General features: G+C 40.2%; 1 protein-coding gene across 3 annotated transcripts in view; it reads left to right on the top strand.

Moving 5' to 3' along the window:
- LOC117937024 (disintegrin and metalloproteinase domain-containing protein 12-like) overlaps positions 1–18,408 on the top strand; it is a 68,522-nt gene that overhangs the window by 33,251 nt on the left and 16,863 nt on the right. For all 3 annotated transcript variants that reach the window (XM_034860645.1, XM_034860646.1, XM_034860647.1), the window contains 8 exons: positions 1,350–1,428; positions 4,769–4,845; positions 5,968–6,154; positions 10,843–10,908; positions 11,446–11,517; positions 11,947–12,116; positions 13,115–13,199; positions 15,090–15,238. In XM_034860645.1, coding sequence (XP_034716536.1) covers positions 1,350–1,428; positions 4,769–4,845; positions 5,968–6,154; positions 10,843–10,908; positions 11,446–11,517; positions 11,947–12,116; positions 13,115–13,199; positions 15,090–15,238 — 885 coding nt within the window. The remainder of the gene's footprint in view (positions 1–1,349; positions 1,429–4,768; positions 4,846–5,967; positions 6,155–10,842; positions 10,909–11,445; positions 11,518–11,946; positions 12,117–13,114; positions 13,200–15,089; positions 15,239–18,408) is intronic.

The raw sequence follows: 18,408 nt of genomic DNA on the forward strand, positions 1-18,408 counted from the left end.
AATGGAAAACCAAAAAAAGCGAGTAGACCCGAGGCGAGTCGAGTAGATACCACGCAGTGGAAAACCGCCATAAGTGACAAGAAGGGCAGCCGTCATTGTAGTATGGCTCTGATGGCTTTCTTTTTGCAGTGACGGGTCAGCACAGTTTGGTAGTTAAGTGCTACAACCAACCAAAATCTATCTTTTGAGTGTCAAATTATAAATCATCCCCCTATTAAAAAAAAAAAAAAAAAAGTCTACAGGAGTCAGTCTGAAAGGTTTGTTGTTTTGCGGCTTTTTGAAGTATAGCAACTGTAGTAAACTTTGGAGTCCATTGGTGACCCAGAGCCACAGCATAACTCAGAAGCATCAAAACTGTGTGGATAACTCACTTTTTAAATGCTTCTCGCTGGGGACCAAATATTAAAGTGTCGACAAAAACATACACAACACAACATCCTACTTACTTGTGGTTTTCAGTCACGTGATGACAACTGGACCATCTCTGTGACAATTTAGCAACTCCATCATTAGATGTGGTTTAAATCTTTGCAATCAACAAGTAAATAGCAGCTTGTGTCAAGAATATTTATATATATTACCAGTAGGGTTTTGAAAAAAACTGCTGATGATGTGTAGGTGGCTTAAGACTAAAGGGAGCGGTTGCTTCATAGTAAAAGCCAAGTGAAAAGCTTTAATTCTGAAGCAGTGATACCAAAACTGAGTTTGCTCTAATGGAGATAAATGAGTAGCTTGCACATCACCAAGGTATTGTGGTAATCTTCCCAGCCCTACGTGGTAGTGATCGCTGAATGGATGCTGCTCTTTCATCAAAAGGCATAAAGAGAGCAGCGCATAATGTCTCTGTTTGCATGCAGCAGAGATTCCCTGTGTTGATTTATTGTGCTTTCTAGATATAAACTGTAAATGGATCACTTGGTAAACTCAGAGAGTCACTTTATAGTGTTATTGATTCCCATCTGTTACTAAAAAATATGTCATTACTGTTTTCCTTTCAATATAATCTCCCTATTCCTAGATTTTATTAAATCCTACTTTTATGTCCATCTGCTAATTAATTGTCTCACTGTGTAAGCTTATTACACATCTATATCTATATATCGCATGGAATGAGTTATGGCTTCTTAATGGTGCTTGCATGTTGTGAGAAAAGTGGCTTAATAGAAAATGTCTTTCTTGATGCCTACAGCTTGACTTTATTCTCAAGCAGTGTTACCTTTTAAATCACATCAGGCTGTTTATCTTCCATGAAAGTCTGGTGTAAGACTCTGTGATTGATTTTTTTTTTTTAGAATGAAGCCCCTTAGGGTCACTTCTGAGTGTTTGCGGTCTTTGTTTATTCTTTCCAGGGGGCTGTTTGCAAGTAACTATACAGAAACCCATTACCTGGAAGATGGCATTGCGGTCACAGGCTTTCACAACTTCACGGTATGTTAACAACCTATTATTTTCTGTGTCTTTATTTTCTGCTGACACAATTCTTCAGCACACAACCATAAGCTCTTATGAATCTCTGTGGAACCCTTTTTCTTGTGGGGTTCTGCGTCATTGTGCTCTTCTTAGGGTCAGTGACCAAGTAAAGAAAAATGTATGTTGTGGTTAGACTTTTAAGCCACCTGGAATTGGGTGGTATTGTCCATAAAGATGGCTGTATAGGTGAGGGGGCCCATTTTTGTTCTCTGCCAGCAAATTCATATTTGATGGAAAAAAAAGGGGGGCAGAGGTCAGAGAAACTTTTTAAAATAGATAAACCACCAAATTACTTGGAACGTGGGTTTGCAAGAAAATATATAGAACTACTGAACATCTAAGTGCACTTTTGACGTTACACTGACTGAAAAATAGTCAGCACATATCATTGCATTCATGAGCCTTGTACTTGTTAAACAGAGATTGCACACTATCTTGATTACATTTGGTTAGTCTCTCAAATGTCAATGTCAATTTTTAATTATTCTGACTCAGGGTTTACAGAAAGAGGTACATCATTTTTTTAACGTCTGCTATTTAATTTCATAACTTACAAAAATAATCCTTTTTTTTTGCTGTTTATGATTAATCACTTAATAAATTAAACCTCCAGAGTTGTATCTTCTCCAATCAATCTAGGTTGGGGTTTGTTCGTTTTTGCAATTTCTTGTGATTTAATTTTGTGTTGTAATTAATATTTCTCATCTTCATTAAGCTCAGTTGGGTTTTTCTCAGCAAAATATGTTCTGGTTTCAAACACAACATCTTTCCATGGATCTATAAATATCCCTCTGTTGAAGGATTTGTATTTTGAGGTCCAGAAACAGCAAGACTATTGGGAAAGTATAATGAATTATGTGGCTGTGCCACATAGAACAGTTTCCGAGCCTCAAAGCTTCCACCTGCTTGCCTGAGTTCAGTGATTTGATCATCTGCAGTTTGGAAAGCAATTAAACGTCACATTTTCTGTTCAGAAAGCTTAATAATAGACACACTGTGAGGTCTTTGTACAGAATGCTTGGCCTACTTATGCTGGAATCCACAAAAGAGGAGATTAAAATAATTCAATAACGGCCAGCCCACACAGTGAAATGAACAACATTTTCCACTGCGACTGCTATGACCATCATTGGCTGGGCTTGGCCGGCTCATCAGAATTGCTGCCATTCCAATGCATAAAGACAATGAAGGCGTTGTAGCAGGTCAGCTCAGGTTGGACTCTGAGAGGCTACAACTGAGATAGCTCGCTGCTGACATGAATTGATGGTTAGACTGATGGATTAATGGGTGTAGGGCTTCTGCAATTGGTTGTTTTTATTATCAAGCTTAATTGATCATTTTTTATATATATATATATATATATATATATATATATATATATATATATATATATATATATATAATTAAAACGTCATCACAATTTCAGAAGATTTTCATATTTAAACAACTGGAAGGAGCAAACGAGATAGATGGTGATTAAAAATAAAAATGGATGGACCAAAGGGTCAGTGCCGGTAACCTGTATGAATCTACCTGTCTTACCAGCTTGGGGAATAATGGAATCTTCCAACTTCCATCCTTCCTCTCATTCCTCTCTCATGACCACAGCCGGCTCTTTATGGGAGGGTCTTTTTTATTACTGGAAACGGCCAGATCTTTTGAGATTGATCTGCAGTTAATTTATTTGTCCTGCCGGCAGGGAGGAGACTGATATAGTGATCTGGGCAAGGGATCTCGAGGGTTCAGTTGTGAGTCAAAGGCAAGGTAGTGCTGGGAGTGACTTCAGCCCCCTCTCGGTTCCCTCTGTCTGTTTAACGCCCTATCCCTTTCTTACTAAAGTCCACATACAATACAGTTATTGAGTGTCATGTGCTACAACAAAAGCCATCTACTGGGAATATGAATCACTAGCATAGATATGAAAGAGATAACTTTGAATAATAATTGCATAGTTATGATAAACAATGTAATGTTCACACCCGGGGTTGTCTCCCACAATAATCTGGGTATTAGTTATTCATCTTTCTTATTCCAGATATGAAGGTGTAAGCACTTTCCTTTCTTTCTGCAAAAACCTTAGAAACAAAAAGTCTATTCATATCCTTTATATCAATGCATCACAGTCATGATCTCATCAAAGAAACATGAGGTGGTAGCATTAACTCAGCACACGAAATCCAGCACTGCTCCTGCTTTCTGCACTAAGATTTCATATTTCATGTAATGGGCTGTTCTTTCTTTGCACCTTTCTACCTTGCTATAATGGATAGTTCTCTTAGTACCCCTCCAGATAGAGATATGGAAAGTGGCCAAACAGACAATGGCTTTGTGTCCACTTCCTGAATGTCCTCTGAATAGGATATTGTCCCTTGGGCGGTGAGTTTGAGTAACGATAGCCAGAACCATTTATCAACCCTCTCTTCAATAATAATGTTTATATGCGACATTAGTGTTTTGCCAAATATGTTTTGGAGGAAATGTAAGTGCTGCATGGATTATCTGCACTGGTAACATTTTTTTTCCAGTCCAAGAGACAATAAATGGATTCAATACTAGGTTCAGATTTGAGAAAATGCTATTGAACCCCATCCTTAAAGGCACTATTTATAAATACTACTGATAAAACTAGTCAACTTTAATTGGATTATCATATTTTTATTGCAGAATTACTGTGAAAAAGTTCTGTGATACAGGAATTACTGTAGCAGTAGCAGTTCAGACACTGAACATGCTAAATCAGCAGCCTCTCAAGAAGGCCTCAAAGGGGACCATTGGACATTGAAATTTACTGCCTGCACTCATTTAGAGGCAGTCAAAGAGGGGTGGAAAACTCACATTTCCTTGTTTCCAGAACAGGATGGCAGCAGACCGCTGGTCAGACCTCACCTGAGTCAGGTCGTCTAACTGTAGCAGAAGGGCTGTTTTTACTCCAAACCAGACGCTTCCTCCCCGCCCTCTCGCTGCCAGTCCTGGTTCAATAAACAGAGGGTTAATTCACTTTTGTTACTCCCAGCTGCAGCTTTACAGGTGGTCCGTGAAAGGAGGTACCTGGGAACACAGCAGTACGCAAAGATTGTGCTGGGAGATGTGAGATTGCACATTGATTTCAACCATCATCAGCCTGCTGCCAACTGCAAAAGATGATCCCCCCAGAGGAATATTTGCTCATATTTTACAGTTATCAGTTAGGACGGCTGTTGTTCAACTGAGCCCAAACCTAAAGACCTGTTTAGGTTCACATTGGTCCCATTCCTCCTGTCCATAATTTTAAATAATCTTTTTCTCTGTGCTCGCTCAGGCAAACTGCTACTACCACGGTCAGGTGGAGGGTCATGTCAACTCGGACGTCAGCCTCAGTACCTGTGCTGGTGTTAAGTAAGTGTGTCAGACACTTTCTCTCTCATTTTCCAAAGCAAATGCTTGCCCTAGCTGCACCATGTGCACACAGTTTTTCCTAAACATAATATATATAAGTGATTATTGCCGGCAGTACCATCTTGGATAGTCACTTTCAGCTTAAACTCCAAACAGAATGGTTCAGGTAATGTGGCTAAACTGTTGGCTTGTGTACAACCTCTCTGATCAATTATTTTGGTTAGCACATTGCCATTGAAATCATTAAAACTGTCATCAAAGCTACGAAAACCCCATCCAGGTTGTAATAAACAGTATCTTTTAAGTCTAACTTGAAGCCAAGTCACAAGTCCCAAGTGTACAGTGTACTCTGAGGAATAGCATGTCAACAGGACCCAGTAAGTAATGAATTTTGCAACATTAATAGGTTGAGATGACATCCTGATATACTGTTGAAAAGCAGTAAACTTGACATATTGTAAGACTTGAGACAAGTAAATAATTTCAGAGTTGAAAACTCTGACTCAAACTGAGATTGCAGATGTCAAACAGAAGTTATGGATACCGTAATATAATTGGACACCTTAAGAAATGTTTTTTCAAACGTTGATGCCCTCTGCGGAGTGTTCCGTCTGATTGTGAAGCCCTTGCTTTTGCCCTTGGTCTTTATATTTATTCATTTCAGTTTTTCTGCAGCTTGTCTGCACAACAACAGTACTTTTGCACAAAGCTCACAAATTATTTGGGTTGGCAGAGCTCAGACTTTTGGGGAGGTTTAGTATGAGTTCATGTGGTTGTGAATGTTGCGCAAGATTTGTGAGAATCTCACAGTTTATCCAGTCTCACTGTATGAGGATGTCACTTTGAATCTCAGTTAAAATATGAGAAAAGTTAGGAAAGCGGAAACAATGGAAAAGCTAAGACTTGTGATATTGCTCTTTAGTGCACTCATCAAAATGATATATCATATGTTTTGGTTATTTTAGTACACATAAGTCAGGATCCCTCTTATTTCAGCCAGGTCAGACTGACATTCTTCATTTGCTGATCCAGTATGTTTCTGTGCCCTGCCAGTGTTTGAATTCTGGAAAAAAAGAATTGAATACGATGAGGCACGTTGTCTAACCTTTCTTTTATCTGCAGAGGTTTCATAACTCTTGAAGGCAAATCCTATGTACTGGAACCATCTGCTGATCACTCTGATGGGACTCACTGGATCTACACAGCTGAACACCTCAATGTTGCACCTGGCACCTGTGGCCATGAATTTAACACATCCTACTCTATTGAACATGCAGACAGCAGTCCATTTAAGGCATTTGGCACAAGGGTAAGCATCATTAAACTATCTGCATTTTAGCCACAGCTTTTGTCTATACTGACAATGTGATTTGGATAAAAGTATCTATCTTACATATGTCTTACTTCTTTTCTGTACATATATTTTGGGCACTTTACTACGTTGAGTGTAGAGAGATGACAGGAAACATTGGATGGGAGAGATGGGGAATGGCATGCAACAAAGGTCTCTATCCGGACTTGAACTGGAGAAGTTGCAGCTTGTGGTTGGCTTTCCTTTTTATAACAAATCACCAAGGTTTGCTACTAGAAGAAATGTTCTTTGGGCATTCTCGGAGAGAACATATATTTTAAAAGCCTTTGACCCCACCAGGTCTTCAACAGGTCAAATTAATCCAACCTGGTTCATGATAGACCATCCATGATCCACTGGAAGTAAAACTGATTTGGTTTTCTTTTGTGTTTCTCACTCAAATGTTACTGAAAGGTGATTCCGACTAAGTAGAATATAAAACATTACTCACCTTTACCCTTCTTAAAAATATAATTTGCAAAGTCAATATTGGCAAGTGGCCTGTTACATCTTTTAGAAGCTACTACTTGTTGAATTATTCACTCATTCCTTCCATCTGATCTAACAATGTCCATTAGTGACCTAGAATGTATGGACAGCCAGGGTTGATAAACCCCTGTGTAAGGCACACTGCTAAGTGACATTATTGGCTCCAAAAGTAAGATCAGACTGCAGCCTTTAACATCATGCCTCCAGCAGGACCTGTCTTTCTAGAATTATAAAGATTGCTTTATTAAAACCCCCCCACATCCCCATCCAACACCCTACACTCAGCCCCTTACTACCTCACTGAGCAGAGGAATAAATCATTAATGACCATGGTCACAGGGAGTCTCTGTCTTTAGAGGGAATAGGGATTTAAAGATGGCAAGTTTTGATAAGTGGAAAACAGACTCCAGTGATCTCTATCTGACTGGTGGAGGATGACAGTAAAGAATGAACACGTCTGTTTTATCAAGTCAGTGTAAAGAAGATGCACAGATAGGTGGTGTAAAAGATGAAACAGATTTTTAATGACCCACACGGAGGGTGGGCAAACATACCATAATTGTGATGCAGTATGAATGTGAGGTACTTTCCATTTTCTTAAAACTGATTGTTGATCAGTTGTTTGATCATTTGATTAAGGGTATACCGAGATTGAGTGTGTTTTCAGGAGGCAGGCCAAACATATGGCTTTGCTAGCTAAAACAGCATGTCCTTTCACATTTACTAGTTTTTATTTATTTATTCATGCAGTGATAGGGATGTTTTACTGTGGCTTTTGATTCCTGTTGATGGTTATAGTATTGGCTTCAGTGGAAAGCATTGTGTTCAGTGTTAAAAGGGCAGGAAAGATTCAGCCCAAGTGAAGAAATCTTGACAACAGCACAATGCAGAAGTTTCCAACTGACAGAGGTGGGAATAAGACAACAAATGAAGGCTTGTGTTGTTGTGTTGATAATTTATACCAGTGTCATGAGAGTTTTTTTCACTGTACTTTAACATGCTCATACTATGTGCATTTTCAGGTTCATAATTGCATTTAGAGGTTGTACCAGAGTAGGTTTACATGGTTTAATTAAAAAATAAACACCTTATTTTTGTTGTACTGCACATTGCTGCAGCTCCTTTTTTCACCCTATGTGATAAGCTCCCTGTACTGGCTACTGAGTGAGGCATCACACTTCTGTACCATCTTTGTTGGGAGTTAAAAATGTGCAGTAGCTAGGTACGGACTACTAGCCATTAAGAAGCCGAGTGTGAGGGCGTGTCACACTAGCAGCTAGATGAGCATTATAAGGTGTATCACAAAGTGACTCACGTTTGTCACGGAAGTAAAGGCTGGGCTACAGTAGAGCTGTTTAGAGCAGTTTGTGAACCGTCTTTTAAGTTGGAGATCGTAAGTCTCTTTAGGGTGGACTTTGGGCTTTTTCACATTGTAAACCTCTAAACTGCACATAAAAGATATATAACACAATAAAGTAAAGGGGAAAAAAAGCACTTTAATATGTTTAATCTGATCACAATGTCCCCTTCATCTGTTTAAAATAAGTATGTCCCTAACCCCCTAACACAGCAAGAGATGCCAGAGTTAGTAGGGAAAACATCTCTACTAAGTGAAGACAGATGCGGTTTATAAGAGATGTGCTCAAACGTGGTAATCCCACAGGTGATGAAATGAGAAGACTGATAATACAGTGAAGGATAATTTCAAAACATTGTAATTGAGGTAGCAAATAGAAGGTACAATGAAAAGCGAGAATGTTAATTCTGGTTTGCTGTGCTTGGTGGCATACAAGCATGCTCATGTTACACAAAGACACAGAGGTGCTGCTGCTTCGATAAGCCTTGCTTGAGGGTCTAAAGATAAGGAGGCGTGTTGGCAAAGGGCCCCTAGATGATGTGAGTCAGATGGGATAGAGACAGGGAGAGAGATATGATGGAGTGCTGACAGGAACTGCACGTCAACAAAATGAGTTCCTGCTAATCTCTATTGCTGTCCAAGATGTCAAACCTGAACACAATGTGTAATGACATTTTGAGTGTGTCTTGTCTTTTGTGGCTGAAACCTTGTCTTCTGTGGCTGAAACCTAATATTGGGGCAGAACAGACCATTTCTTTTGTGGACTATAATACATTTGGATTAAAAGAATTCAGTTGGATGCCAGCCTAAACTGGTGGTGAAGATTTTCTAATCTCCTTTATACAGTTTTCATCTTAATCCACACCTGAGCCAGCTCCATTAGCTTAATGAAGACTGTGTTTGAATGCTCTCAGGCTAGTAAGCTGGCTTTTGTTCTTAAATTCTTTTCACTGTATACATTGTAAAATAATAATTGCCTCTTTCTTCTCCTTAATTCTGTGATATTGAAGCAGCAGTGGTGTGTAAAACAGGAACTGAGGGAAGAAGATGGAAGGTTAGGGTTTTGGGGGTTGTTGAAACAATTTTGAAGATATATTAAAAGTTGATTTCCTTTCTACACATCCACTGTGTTGGATGCCTAAACCAACATTTCCAATTGTCCTGGTTGTATTTTAAGTTTTATAGAGACAAAGAAAAAATGTGATGTGAAATGCGTCTTGTAAATTCACAGCTATATATGTCTAACTCATCAGATTCTTTTCAAGAACAGGGATGCTCTTCACTGAGTTGACTGAACATAGAGTGAGTGTGTGTGTGTGTGTGTGTGTGTGTGTGTGTGTGTGTGTGTGTGTGTGTGTGTGTGTGTGTGTGTGTGTGTGTGTGTGTGTGTGTCGTCTCCAGTGGCCTCCAAGAGACTTGGTAATCACCATAGGGTACATTTAGAGCACACTTGCCCATCCTTGCTTATCTATGGAGGAGGCAGATAAGAGCAAAGAGGATCCAGGCTGCCAGGCCAGCAGCACGGATAAAGAGGCTCAGGTTGAAAGTGGGCCATGGAGTGAAGGTCGAACGCTTAACCAGCAGGATAGTATAGGATCTGCATGTGTATTCGTGCAAAGACTGAGCTTGTGTGCGTTTTTTGCAAGTGAGATAGATCCTAGCTTGTCGTGTGGTCGAAGTGAGTTGCTGCCCACGCACAGCCTGAGAGCAGCATCTGCTCCATTGCCAGGGGTTTTATTTGTCTTGGTTTGGGAGAGCTCCAAAACAATGTCAGCTCTATACTCTCTCTTTTACTTGTATTTCTCTTTACATTCTTTCAATTAGATTTTTCTTTAAATTTGTTATTATTTCTTATCATTTTGTCATTTTATTTGTTAGCCATGCTGGCAGCAAAGCTGCATGGCAATGTCTGTCTGTTGGTCGGTTTGTTCAGACATTCATGGTACTTTTCTTCCAGCCATCATCAGGCCAAAATCTTAGTTTGTCCAGGATTTGGTTTATGACAAAATACCTGCAAAACTAATTACATTTCCATCAAGCTCAGCTGTACTTTGTGTTTAGTGATAATTAGCAAATGCCAACACGTTAGATTAAGATGGTGAACGTGAAAAAACATGCTTTGCATCAGCATGTGTTTTTTTTGCCATAATTCATTGCAACTAATTCCAGAGAAATTGGACAGTGACCACACCGAAAGAGATAAAAATACAACAAATGGGATTTGAAAACTCTGAATTTTTAATTGGGAAAATGTTTGCTTGTAATTGAACATATGCTCATTAGCCCATACTCCACTGTACCCCAGTACTTGTAGAGTCACTGTAAAGTTGTCAAGTAAATTAATACTGAGCAGATAACATGCTCTTTGAATAAAAAATTAAATAAGCTAGTCTATATGTATACTGCTAACAGTGCAGGCAGCATTGGCCAAAAACAGTGATTTATTAGTTAGTATGCTGGTTCCTGTATAGTGTTATCTGAGGTAAGTGTGACCTTAGCGGCTCTTGTTGGGTCAGACGTGAAGTGTAGCTGATTGCTTTGGTTTGTGTAGAGTGCAGTTCAGGTGGAAAGCCATATTGAGTGGCCACCAGCTAAATTTAGGCTGCCCTTTTCAAGAAAGCTGCATTTAAGTGTGTCCTCCTAATGTCTTTCTTCTTCTTCTCTCTCTTCTCCTCATCTCTCTTCATCTTTTGGTTAATGATTTTTGTCATCTCCACCCTTTTTTCTTTTCATATGAATGCTCTCTCGCCCCTTCACCAACTTATTCGCTTTCCATCCCCTTTTCACTCACCCCTGGCAGCATAAACGCCATGTCCAGACTACGACCAAGTATGTGGAGCTGATCATTGTGGCCGACAACAGAGAGGTAAGCACCATCTCAACCTCTTTATCCTCTGCTTCTGAATTGCACAAGAAATTGGCTCAGAGGTCACAGACTTAGCTGGCCCTCCATCCCCTTGAGACATAGAAAAGAAGGCTCGGCCTCTGATGAGTCCACTTACTACATCTCTACATCTCTCTGCAAACATTATTGACAAATAGGCTTATTTATGTGGGCTTCGAATTATTTCAAATCTCAGACTTAAGACCTTAAGGATGGCAAAGAGAAGAACGTGACATGAAACACGTAGGCCAATATCATATGCTTTAGAGCATTGAGTAAAAACTGCATATAAGACAAGGTGGTTGAGGTTATCTCTTTTCCCAAAGCTCCACTGAGGAGCCCTTTGATGATGGCGGCAGCAGCACAAGCGCCAGTGGAATTAACATGACACCCTGTAAAAACCTTTCTCGAGCTGACGCCTTGTTGATATGTACCAAATCATTCCTTTGATGATAATAAACATTCAAGAGGGCAGATCACCTCTTTTTCTCCTTGCTTTATTGTGCCTGTGTTGTTCAGTTTCAGAAGCAAGGCAAGGACATGGAGAAGGTCAAGCAGCGACTGGCTGAGATCGCCAATTATGTGGACAAGGTAACAATCAAATCAACAGTGTGGGACTGTGCTAAAGGCGTGTGATTTATTAGAGGTCGTATCCCGCCTGCTGAGAATTAACCGACCTGCGAGCAGAGGCTGATTGGATTATGAATGGATGATCAATTCCATAACTCGGCTAAAAAATGTTGTGAAGAGGCCCGCTTTGATAAAATGTGCTGTGGGTGGCATTGTAATAAAACCCAAGCGCAACATTATGTATTTCAATGATAAGTTATTCATTGATTATTGTTTGACGATTTGTTCACAGCCCCTTGTCAGTTTTAAGCGACCGTTGTTTAGCATTTGTGTTTTAATAGGTAATGTAGAGCGAGGAGAGTAAATGTTGAAAATGAGAAATGTTCAGAAAGATGGATCATAAGCTAAAAACACATCTCTCTCTCTCCTATACCTCCCTTCAACCTTAAGTTCTACAGGGCTCTGAATATCCGTGTGGCCCTGGTGGGCCTGGAGGTGTGGAGTGATGTGGACAAGTGCCCCATCACCCAGGACCCGTTCACCACCTTGCACGAGTTCCTAGACTGGAGGAAAGTCAAGCTGCTGCCCCAGAAGCCTCATGACAACGCCCAGCTAATCAGGTAGATCTGCTTTTGGTGCATACACGTGTAATAGTTGTGTTCCACAAAGCATGTTACTACTTGAGTTATGATTTAATTCTAGTGCTAAATTATTTAATTGCGATTAATCGCATTAATGTCATAATTAACTCGCAATTAATCGCGATGAATCACACATTTGTATCTATTCTAAATGTTATGGCTATATGGTCAACAACAAAGAATCGGATGTGTGAGATAAAGCTGTTTTCACACATACAGGTAATTCACTTGTTCTTTGCTAAAAGTTCAACGTTATTGTGTAACCTTGCCCCTATTTCCACCTGTTGCTGAATAACACACCATAAAATCCCATGGTCTCTTGAATGTAGCATACCTGTTGCAAGCTCCTTCGTAGTAGCTAGCTGTAGCTAAACACAAATGTCGAAGAGGCGCTCCGTGATACAAAGCGGCGGTTGCTAGTTGTTAAAGCCTCTACAGACCTCCGTAACAGCTCGGTCGTATCATTGGCATTTAGTTGATGTGTTGAGCCACAAAAGAGTACCTCAACAACGCCTCTGGTGCCCCGCATGGTGCTCCTTCTGGTCAGCGGTAGCTGGTGGTTTAGCGTTAGTTATCAGAGAATACTGGTGACTCTCAGCCGGGGACAGAGCCCCGCGAGACGGAGATTAAAACATAAATAAATCCTCATGAGATGCTAACAAAATGCACACCGCTGTCTAAATGCTAACAAAATAAACATATTTCCCTCAGAAAATATTTTGTTTGTAAAGTTTATCATGCAGTAGCTACAGATGTAGAAACCACTTTACCAAGTAATATGGACAGAACAACTCAGCTATTTGTATTTACTTTTACAAAAAAGGCTCAACCTATTCATGTAGCCTATATGCTAAAAGCACAGAGTTCAACAAGGTGATGGGGCAGGAGCCGTCAGTCAGTCCATTAATTAGCTAACAAGTTATGAGATTGACAGTTAATGTTTGATGATATGATGACCTCTGTTTTCTCCGCTTTAGTGGGGTTTATTTCCAGGGCACCACCATTGGAATGGCACCCATCATGAGTATGTGCACAGCAGAACAGTCGGGAGGAATTGTCATGGTACGTAAAACTTTTCTCTCCATGTGCCTTTAATCCATCCTAAAGCAAAGGAGTACAAAATGAAACATTTTGTGCGTCTCTGTCTTCCAGAAAGGAGAGCAAGCTTATTTTATCATTTCCTTTTTCCTGCCCTCCACTCTTTGCCTGGTTCTTTCCAACTCCCTTCTGTCTGACATAGTACACTCATATTTCTACTCTGAGTCTCTTGTGTAAGGGTTGAGCTAGGGATTCCAGAGTTGATATTAACTTGTATTAACTTCAGGGCACACACATCATTGAGTCTTTTTCCAGGGAAAGCCAAGTTGGTATGCGTAGTACCCTTCACATAGTGCTGATAAATCAGAGTCTGTATCGATTACACGAGTGGAAACCTTTGCTTCTTAATGAGGTGCAACAAATGAGTGAATTTAAGGGTACCGCATATCCCCGCCTGAATCACCCATCACAGAACTGCAACCCTATACTATGTGCACAATTCATGTTGTATTAGCACAAGTCATGCTATTATTTTATACTTTATGTCCCTGAGTGGCAGTTTGTCTTGTGGTCTGGCTGGCTGGTGGTAAAACTTACAGCTAGTCCCCAGATGGTTCTTTACGCTTGTCCTCCCAGATGGTAAAGTGAGGACTTGGTCATTACGATAGAGCTCTACATACTTTAGGTCAGAGACATAAAGGATTAGCCTCCAACTGCAGACTCATCTGCTTGGCAAATCCTTACCTTGTTGTCTCCATTCGTTCACAATGTACTTTTTAACTCATTAGCCAAGTTCTCTTAGGGGTGTCATTGTTTTAAAAATGGAAACCAAAACATCCATGCTCAAACCTTCTGGAATATCAATTTACCATCCCCAGATGTGACATTACTGTCGTTGGTTTGGCGTTACAGAACACAGACAGTGGCATATAGTGCTTCAACCAAATCAGTCAGTGAAGGTGTCATGGTTGTTCCAGGAAACAGAATCAGGCTTTTCTTTGCATGAGTCCAGGCTGCACAGTAGTGCTGACAACTGATGATGACCGTTACTTGCAAAAGCCCACAGCAGAGTAGTTCATCAGTCTGAGCTTGACTTGCACAGTGCTACTGAATAATGCACAGTGACTGAAGACTCTAAAGGCAAGGTGCTCTGACGCACAGCTCTGTATTTATGAAGAGCTGATAGCTGCTACTGCTTCATTATTTATCCGGCCTCTTCATGTGTTCATGTTTACACACCTTGCAGGAAATCTCGGCACCTCAGCCAACAAAGCTTTCACTCTGTGTCACTATAGCTTCTTTTTCACACTGCATCCTCAAGCATGATCTATTTTGTTATCTTTGCTTGCTGTGTGATTTTCAAGCTGTCCTCTGAGAGTTTGTTTCTCAACCCATTTGCTAGTTTTGCTCAGAGGATGGCACATGTCTTTATTTGTGCGGATGAAGCAGCACATCTGGCGCTGTCAAAGTTTGCCAAGCAAGCTGAAGGTGACAGCCCACAGTCTCCTGTTAATTTTTCATTTCAGTGCCAAAACGTCGAGCAGAAGAAACGCTCTGATAAGCACAGATCCAACAGCATTGTTTGTTTAATCTTGGCAAAATGCAATTACACTCACTTGTTTTGAGTAATGTTTCTCCAGTAGGTCCTGTGGGGAACAACAATTTGGCTAGCATTACATTTTTTATTATTTGTTTTTGTTCCTTAGAGTATGTAATCAGAAATGACTGTTTTTAATTAGCGATTGTTTGCTACATAAGAGCTATAAACTGAACTAATTTTATTATAAGACATTGCTTGTAGCATCATGTCTAGACAAGAAATATACTTGATAAATCAGACTTATAAATCGACTAAATATTAGTGACAGGCAATGGCAAGATCAGTTTCTACATGATTGATCTTTTTTATTGTAGGACCATTCGGACAACCCCCTTGGCGCTGCAGTCACCCTGGCCCACGAGCTTGGACACAATTTTGGAATGAACCACGATACCCCAGAGAGGGGGTGTGGCTGCAGGGTGACCGTGGATCGTGGAGGCTGCATCATGACTCCCTCCACTGGGTGAGTCACAGCCTCTATCTTGACAATTAAGAGTCAATAGATCTTCAAGATAGCTCAATACTTACTTCGTAGTGCAATATCCAATATTGTGTGAGTTTTATTTCAGCTAAATGCCTTCATTAGCCTTGGGACATGTGCAATAATTCACTGCTGCAGTGCACTGCAGTTAGGCTGCTTTTGGTACAGCTTAACAAATGACGTCTATCTCCAAAACCATCTGAAATGCATCATCGTGATGTTAAGGCCATCATTAATTTTGCATTAGCTCAGTAACTTATTAAATACAATGAGTGTTGCTTAAAAGAGCCTAGATTGTGATCATGTGTAAACATTATTCTACATGCTCCCCATTTTTAATTTATTGGCTATCGAGCGGTAAGCAAATAATGTTGTTGATCTGCTGGGCCTTTGGGTTTATGTCAGAGGCAACAGCTGTTCTAATGCCCTAAGGCAATATGACTCAATCTGAATGGGAAACCAATGCTTCAGTGGCAGTGCATTGCCAAAACAGTACAGTTTTACTTGTCCTGACACAATGTAGCTGATCTCCAATGGATTAAAACATCACAGAAAGTATCTGTTGTCAAAGTGTGCATCTAAGAACATATCAAGACATAGGTGTAGTTATAGCTAATAACTATGAATTGTAGTGTTTAACATCTTAGGCTGAGCAGAGTGCTTGGGATGCTCTGGGTGGAAACATCGAGTATCAGTTTCAGCTCAAGATCTAGTCGTCTTTGGGCGCTTCAGATTGGGGTTTATGCTGAGAACATTGCTTTGTATTTGGTTTTGGACCAAACCCATGAAAAACAGGGTAACACTAATCTTGATTATAGACTCATAAAACAACACAGCAGTAAGATGTAGATTTATATTTAACCATGATTGAGGGTATCCCTGGTCAAGGACTTTATCCTAAAATTGGCAACAAGATGAAAACATAAATAAAGAACAAGAAATACTTGTATGTTTCTTTCTCTTACTGACTCTCCCTGGCTCTCTCCTTTTCTTCTTTATTTACAGCCAGTTAGAGTGATTCTATTCTTACATACATGCAACTTTAATTTTGGAAAATCTCTGCAGCTCTATTATTGTTACCAAACATAGGCTGGTGAGAAATGTATAAGATATGAATATTTATAGTCATAGTTTTTGTTCTGCTCTCCACATACACTGTTTTCTCATTCCATTTGACAAAGAAAAGATCTAGCCCTTCGTTTAAAAAAATAATCCCCTCTACACCTCCTTATTGATCCATATTTCTGTTCTGCTATTTAATTATTTAATCCTTGATTAGGGAAGCAATACATTTAAATAAAGAGGTTTAAGAACTCTGGATTGCATATTTCTGCTTCCTCGATTAATTCCAAGTCAGCACCATGCACTCTCTGCTTGAGGCGGTACTATATCTCCCATGAGTCCAGCTCAAGCCCCTCATAGTTCCATGCTTTTAAATGCCATGTGGCCACACACATAGGCTCTGCTGCAATCCCGTAAATGTTGTTCATCACCCGGCAGCTACTGTAATTACTTTATAGCATTGACTGCCGTGTTTCCAGGCAGGTGACCAGCTCTTTTTAAAGCACAATCTTGATTATACAAAATGTCTCTTCACAGGGCCAGGACTTGGATGAGTTGGTACAAAAGCCCTGTTGTTTACCGGCCCCTGCATTCAATAATTGAAAGTACTGGCGTTACTTGTCTACGCTCACTCAATGCGGACTTTTGTTTTTGCAGTTTTGATTGATCTTTCATTTTAATTAAATAGAGTACAGGATTGTCTTCATTGTTGCTAATGTTAAGACAGATGCCCATCAAGCTCTCCTGGCCTTGCTGCTGGAGATAACGGTAACTGGTATCCAGTTCATCAGGATAATACTTGGATGTGGGTGGGGGTTAGGGGTAAGTGGTGGGGGCAGTAAAACTACAAGATGTTTCAGTAGCAGCTGCATATCCGCACACAGCACTGCTTGTTTCCTTCTCACATTTGTCACGGCCAATTGTCGTGACCCTCTCTCCATCCATCCCACTATGTCCCCATTAGCTCTAATTGAAAACAGGCTTGTGTCTCCTAGCCTGACAAGCCAGACCCACATCATCAAGATGTTGGGTCTGGGAACTCACCATAGGTAGGACTCAATCCAAGGGGCGGGATGAACGGTTGTCTTTCAAATTACCTCTGCACTCAGTTGGATAGCGCTACAACCAACCAGAGCAACCCTGGTTATTAGATTAATCTTTTGCCATATCTGGTCAGCAAAACTCCGAACACATCTTCGTATTTTAAGAATACCTTTAGTGCTTAACTCCAAGTCTTTCAGAGTCACGGCCAAAGCCAATTCAAAAGACAATCTTCTTTGTTTTCAAGTAGCAGGGAAATCATGATGAACCGTCTCAACTCTAGCTGGCAAATTACATTTATTGTCGTTAGTGTGCGTCTAGATTTGTAGGCTAGGTGTCTCCATCTTTTGGGATTAAATCTGCTTAAACCACACGCACGCATGCATTCACACACACATACGATGAATCTCTCTTAAAGACTTCAAAAGAAACTCCACAGGGTTCTATGCTTGATCCACTTCTCTTGCTTAGACCAGTTGCCAGGAAACAATATTGGTGCCTGTGTGAAGTTTTGGTCTAAATGGACTCCGGGTGGAAACATGTGAGATTGACAGAAGGGAGCCCGGCCACCAGTTCTAGTCTTAAAGAAGTAAAAAAAAATTAAAATTACACATGCACATGAATTTTCTTCCTGTCAGAGTACAAATTGCATTCAGACTAAACCACAATTCATCAGTTTCTCTGAATTGTGTTATGAAGCTTGTTCCCATATGCATACAGATGACATACAAATGCCATGCTACATGAAATGTATATCATGGAAATAAACATATAGTCACTTGCCATCTAAATCAGTCACAAAAACTGAGATGTTGATGGACAGATCCTTGAGATGCATTATAAAGACAGGGTTCATTGACTCATGGGTCAAGCCCTGAGTCCAATGATGACTGCTGGGTAAACTCACAGACAGACAGAGATTGATATATTTCCCTTGTCATAAAATAATCAGGAATCACAGGAAGTGAGTCAGTATGCCATGGAAATGAAGAACAGGAACTTTCTAGTATGGCTTGTTTAATTGGGTCCAAAGGGAAATCAATGTGAAA

Source organism: Etheostoma cragini, chromosome 21 (genome assembly GCF_013103735.1).
Source record: "Etheostoma cragini isolate CJK2018 chromosome 21, CSU_Ecrag_1.0, whole genome shotgun sequence".
Classification (NCBI taxonomy): Eukaryota; Metazoa; Chordata; class Actinopteri; order Perciformes; family Percidae; genus Etheostoma; species Etheostoma cragini.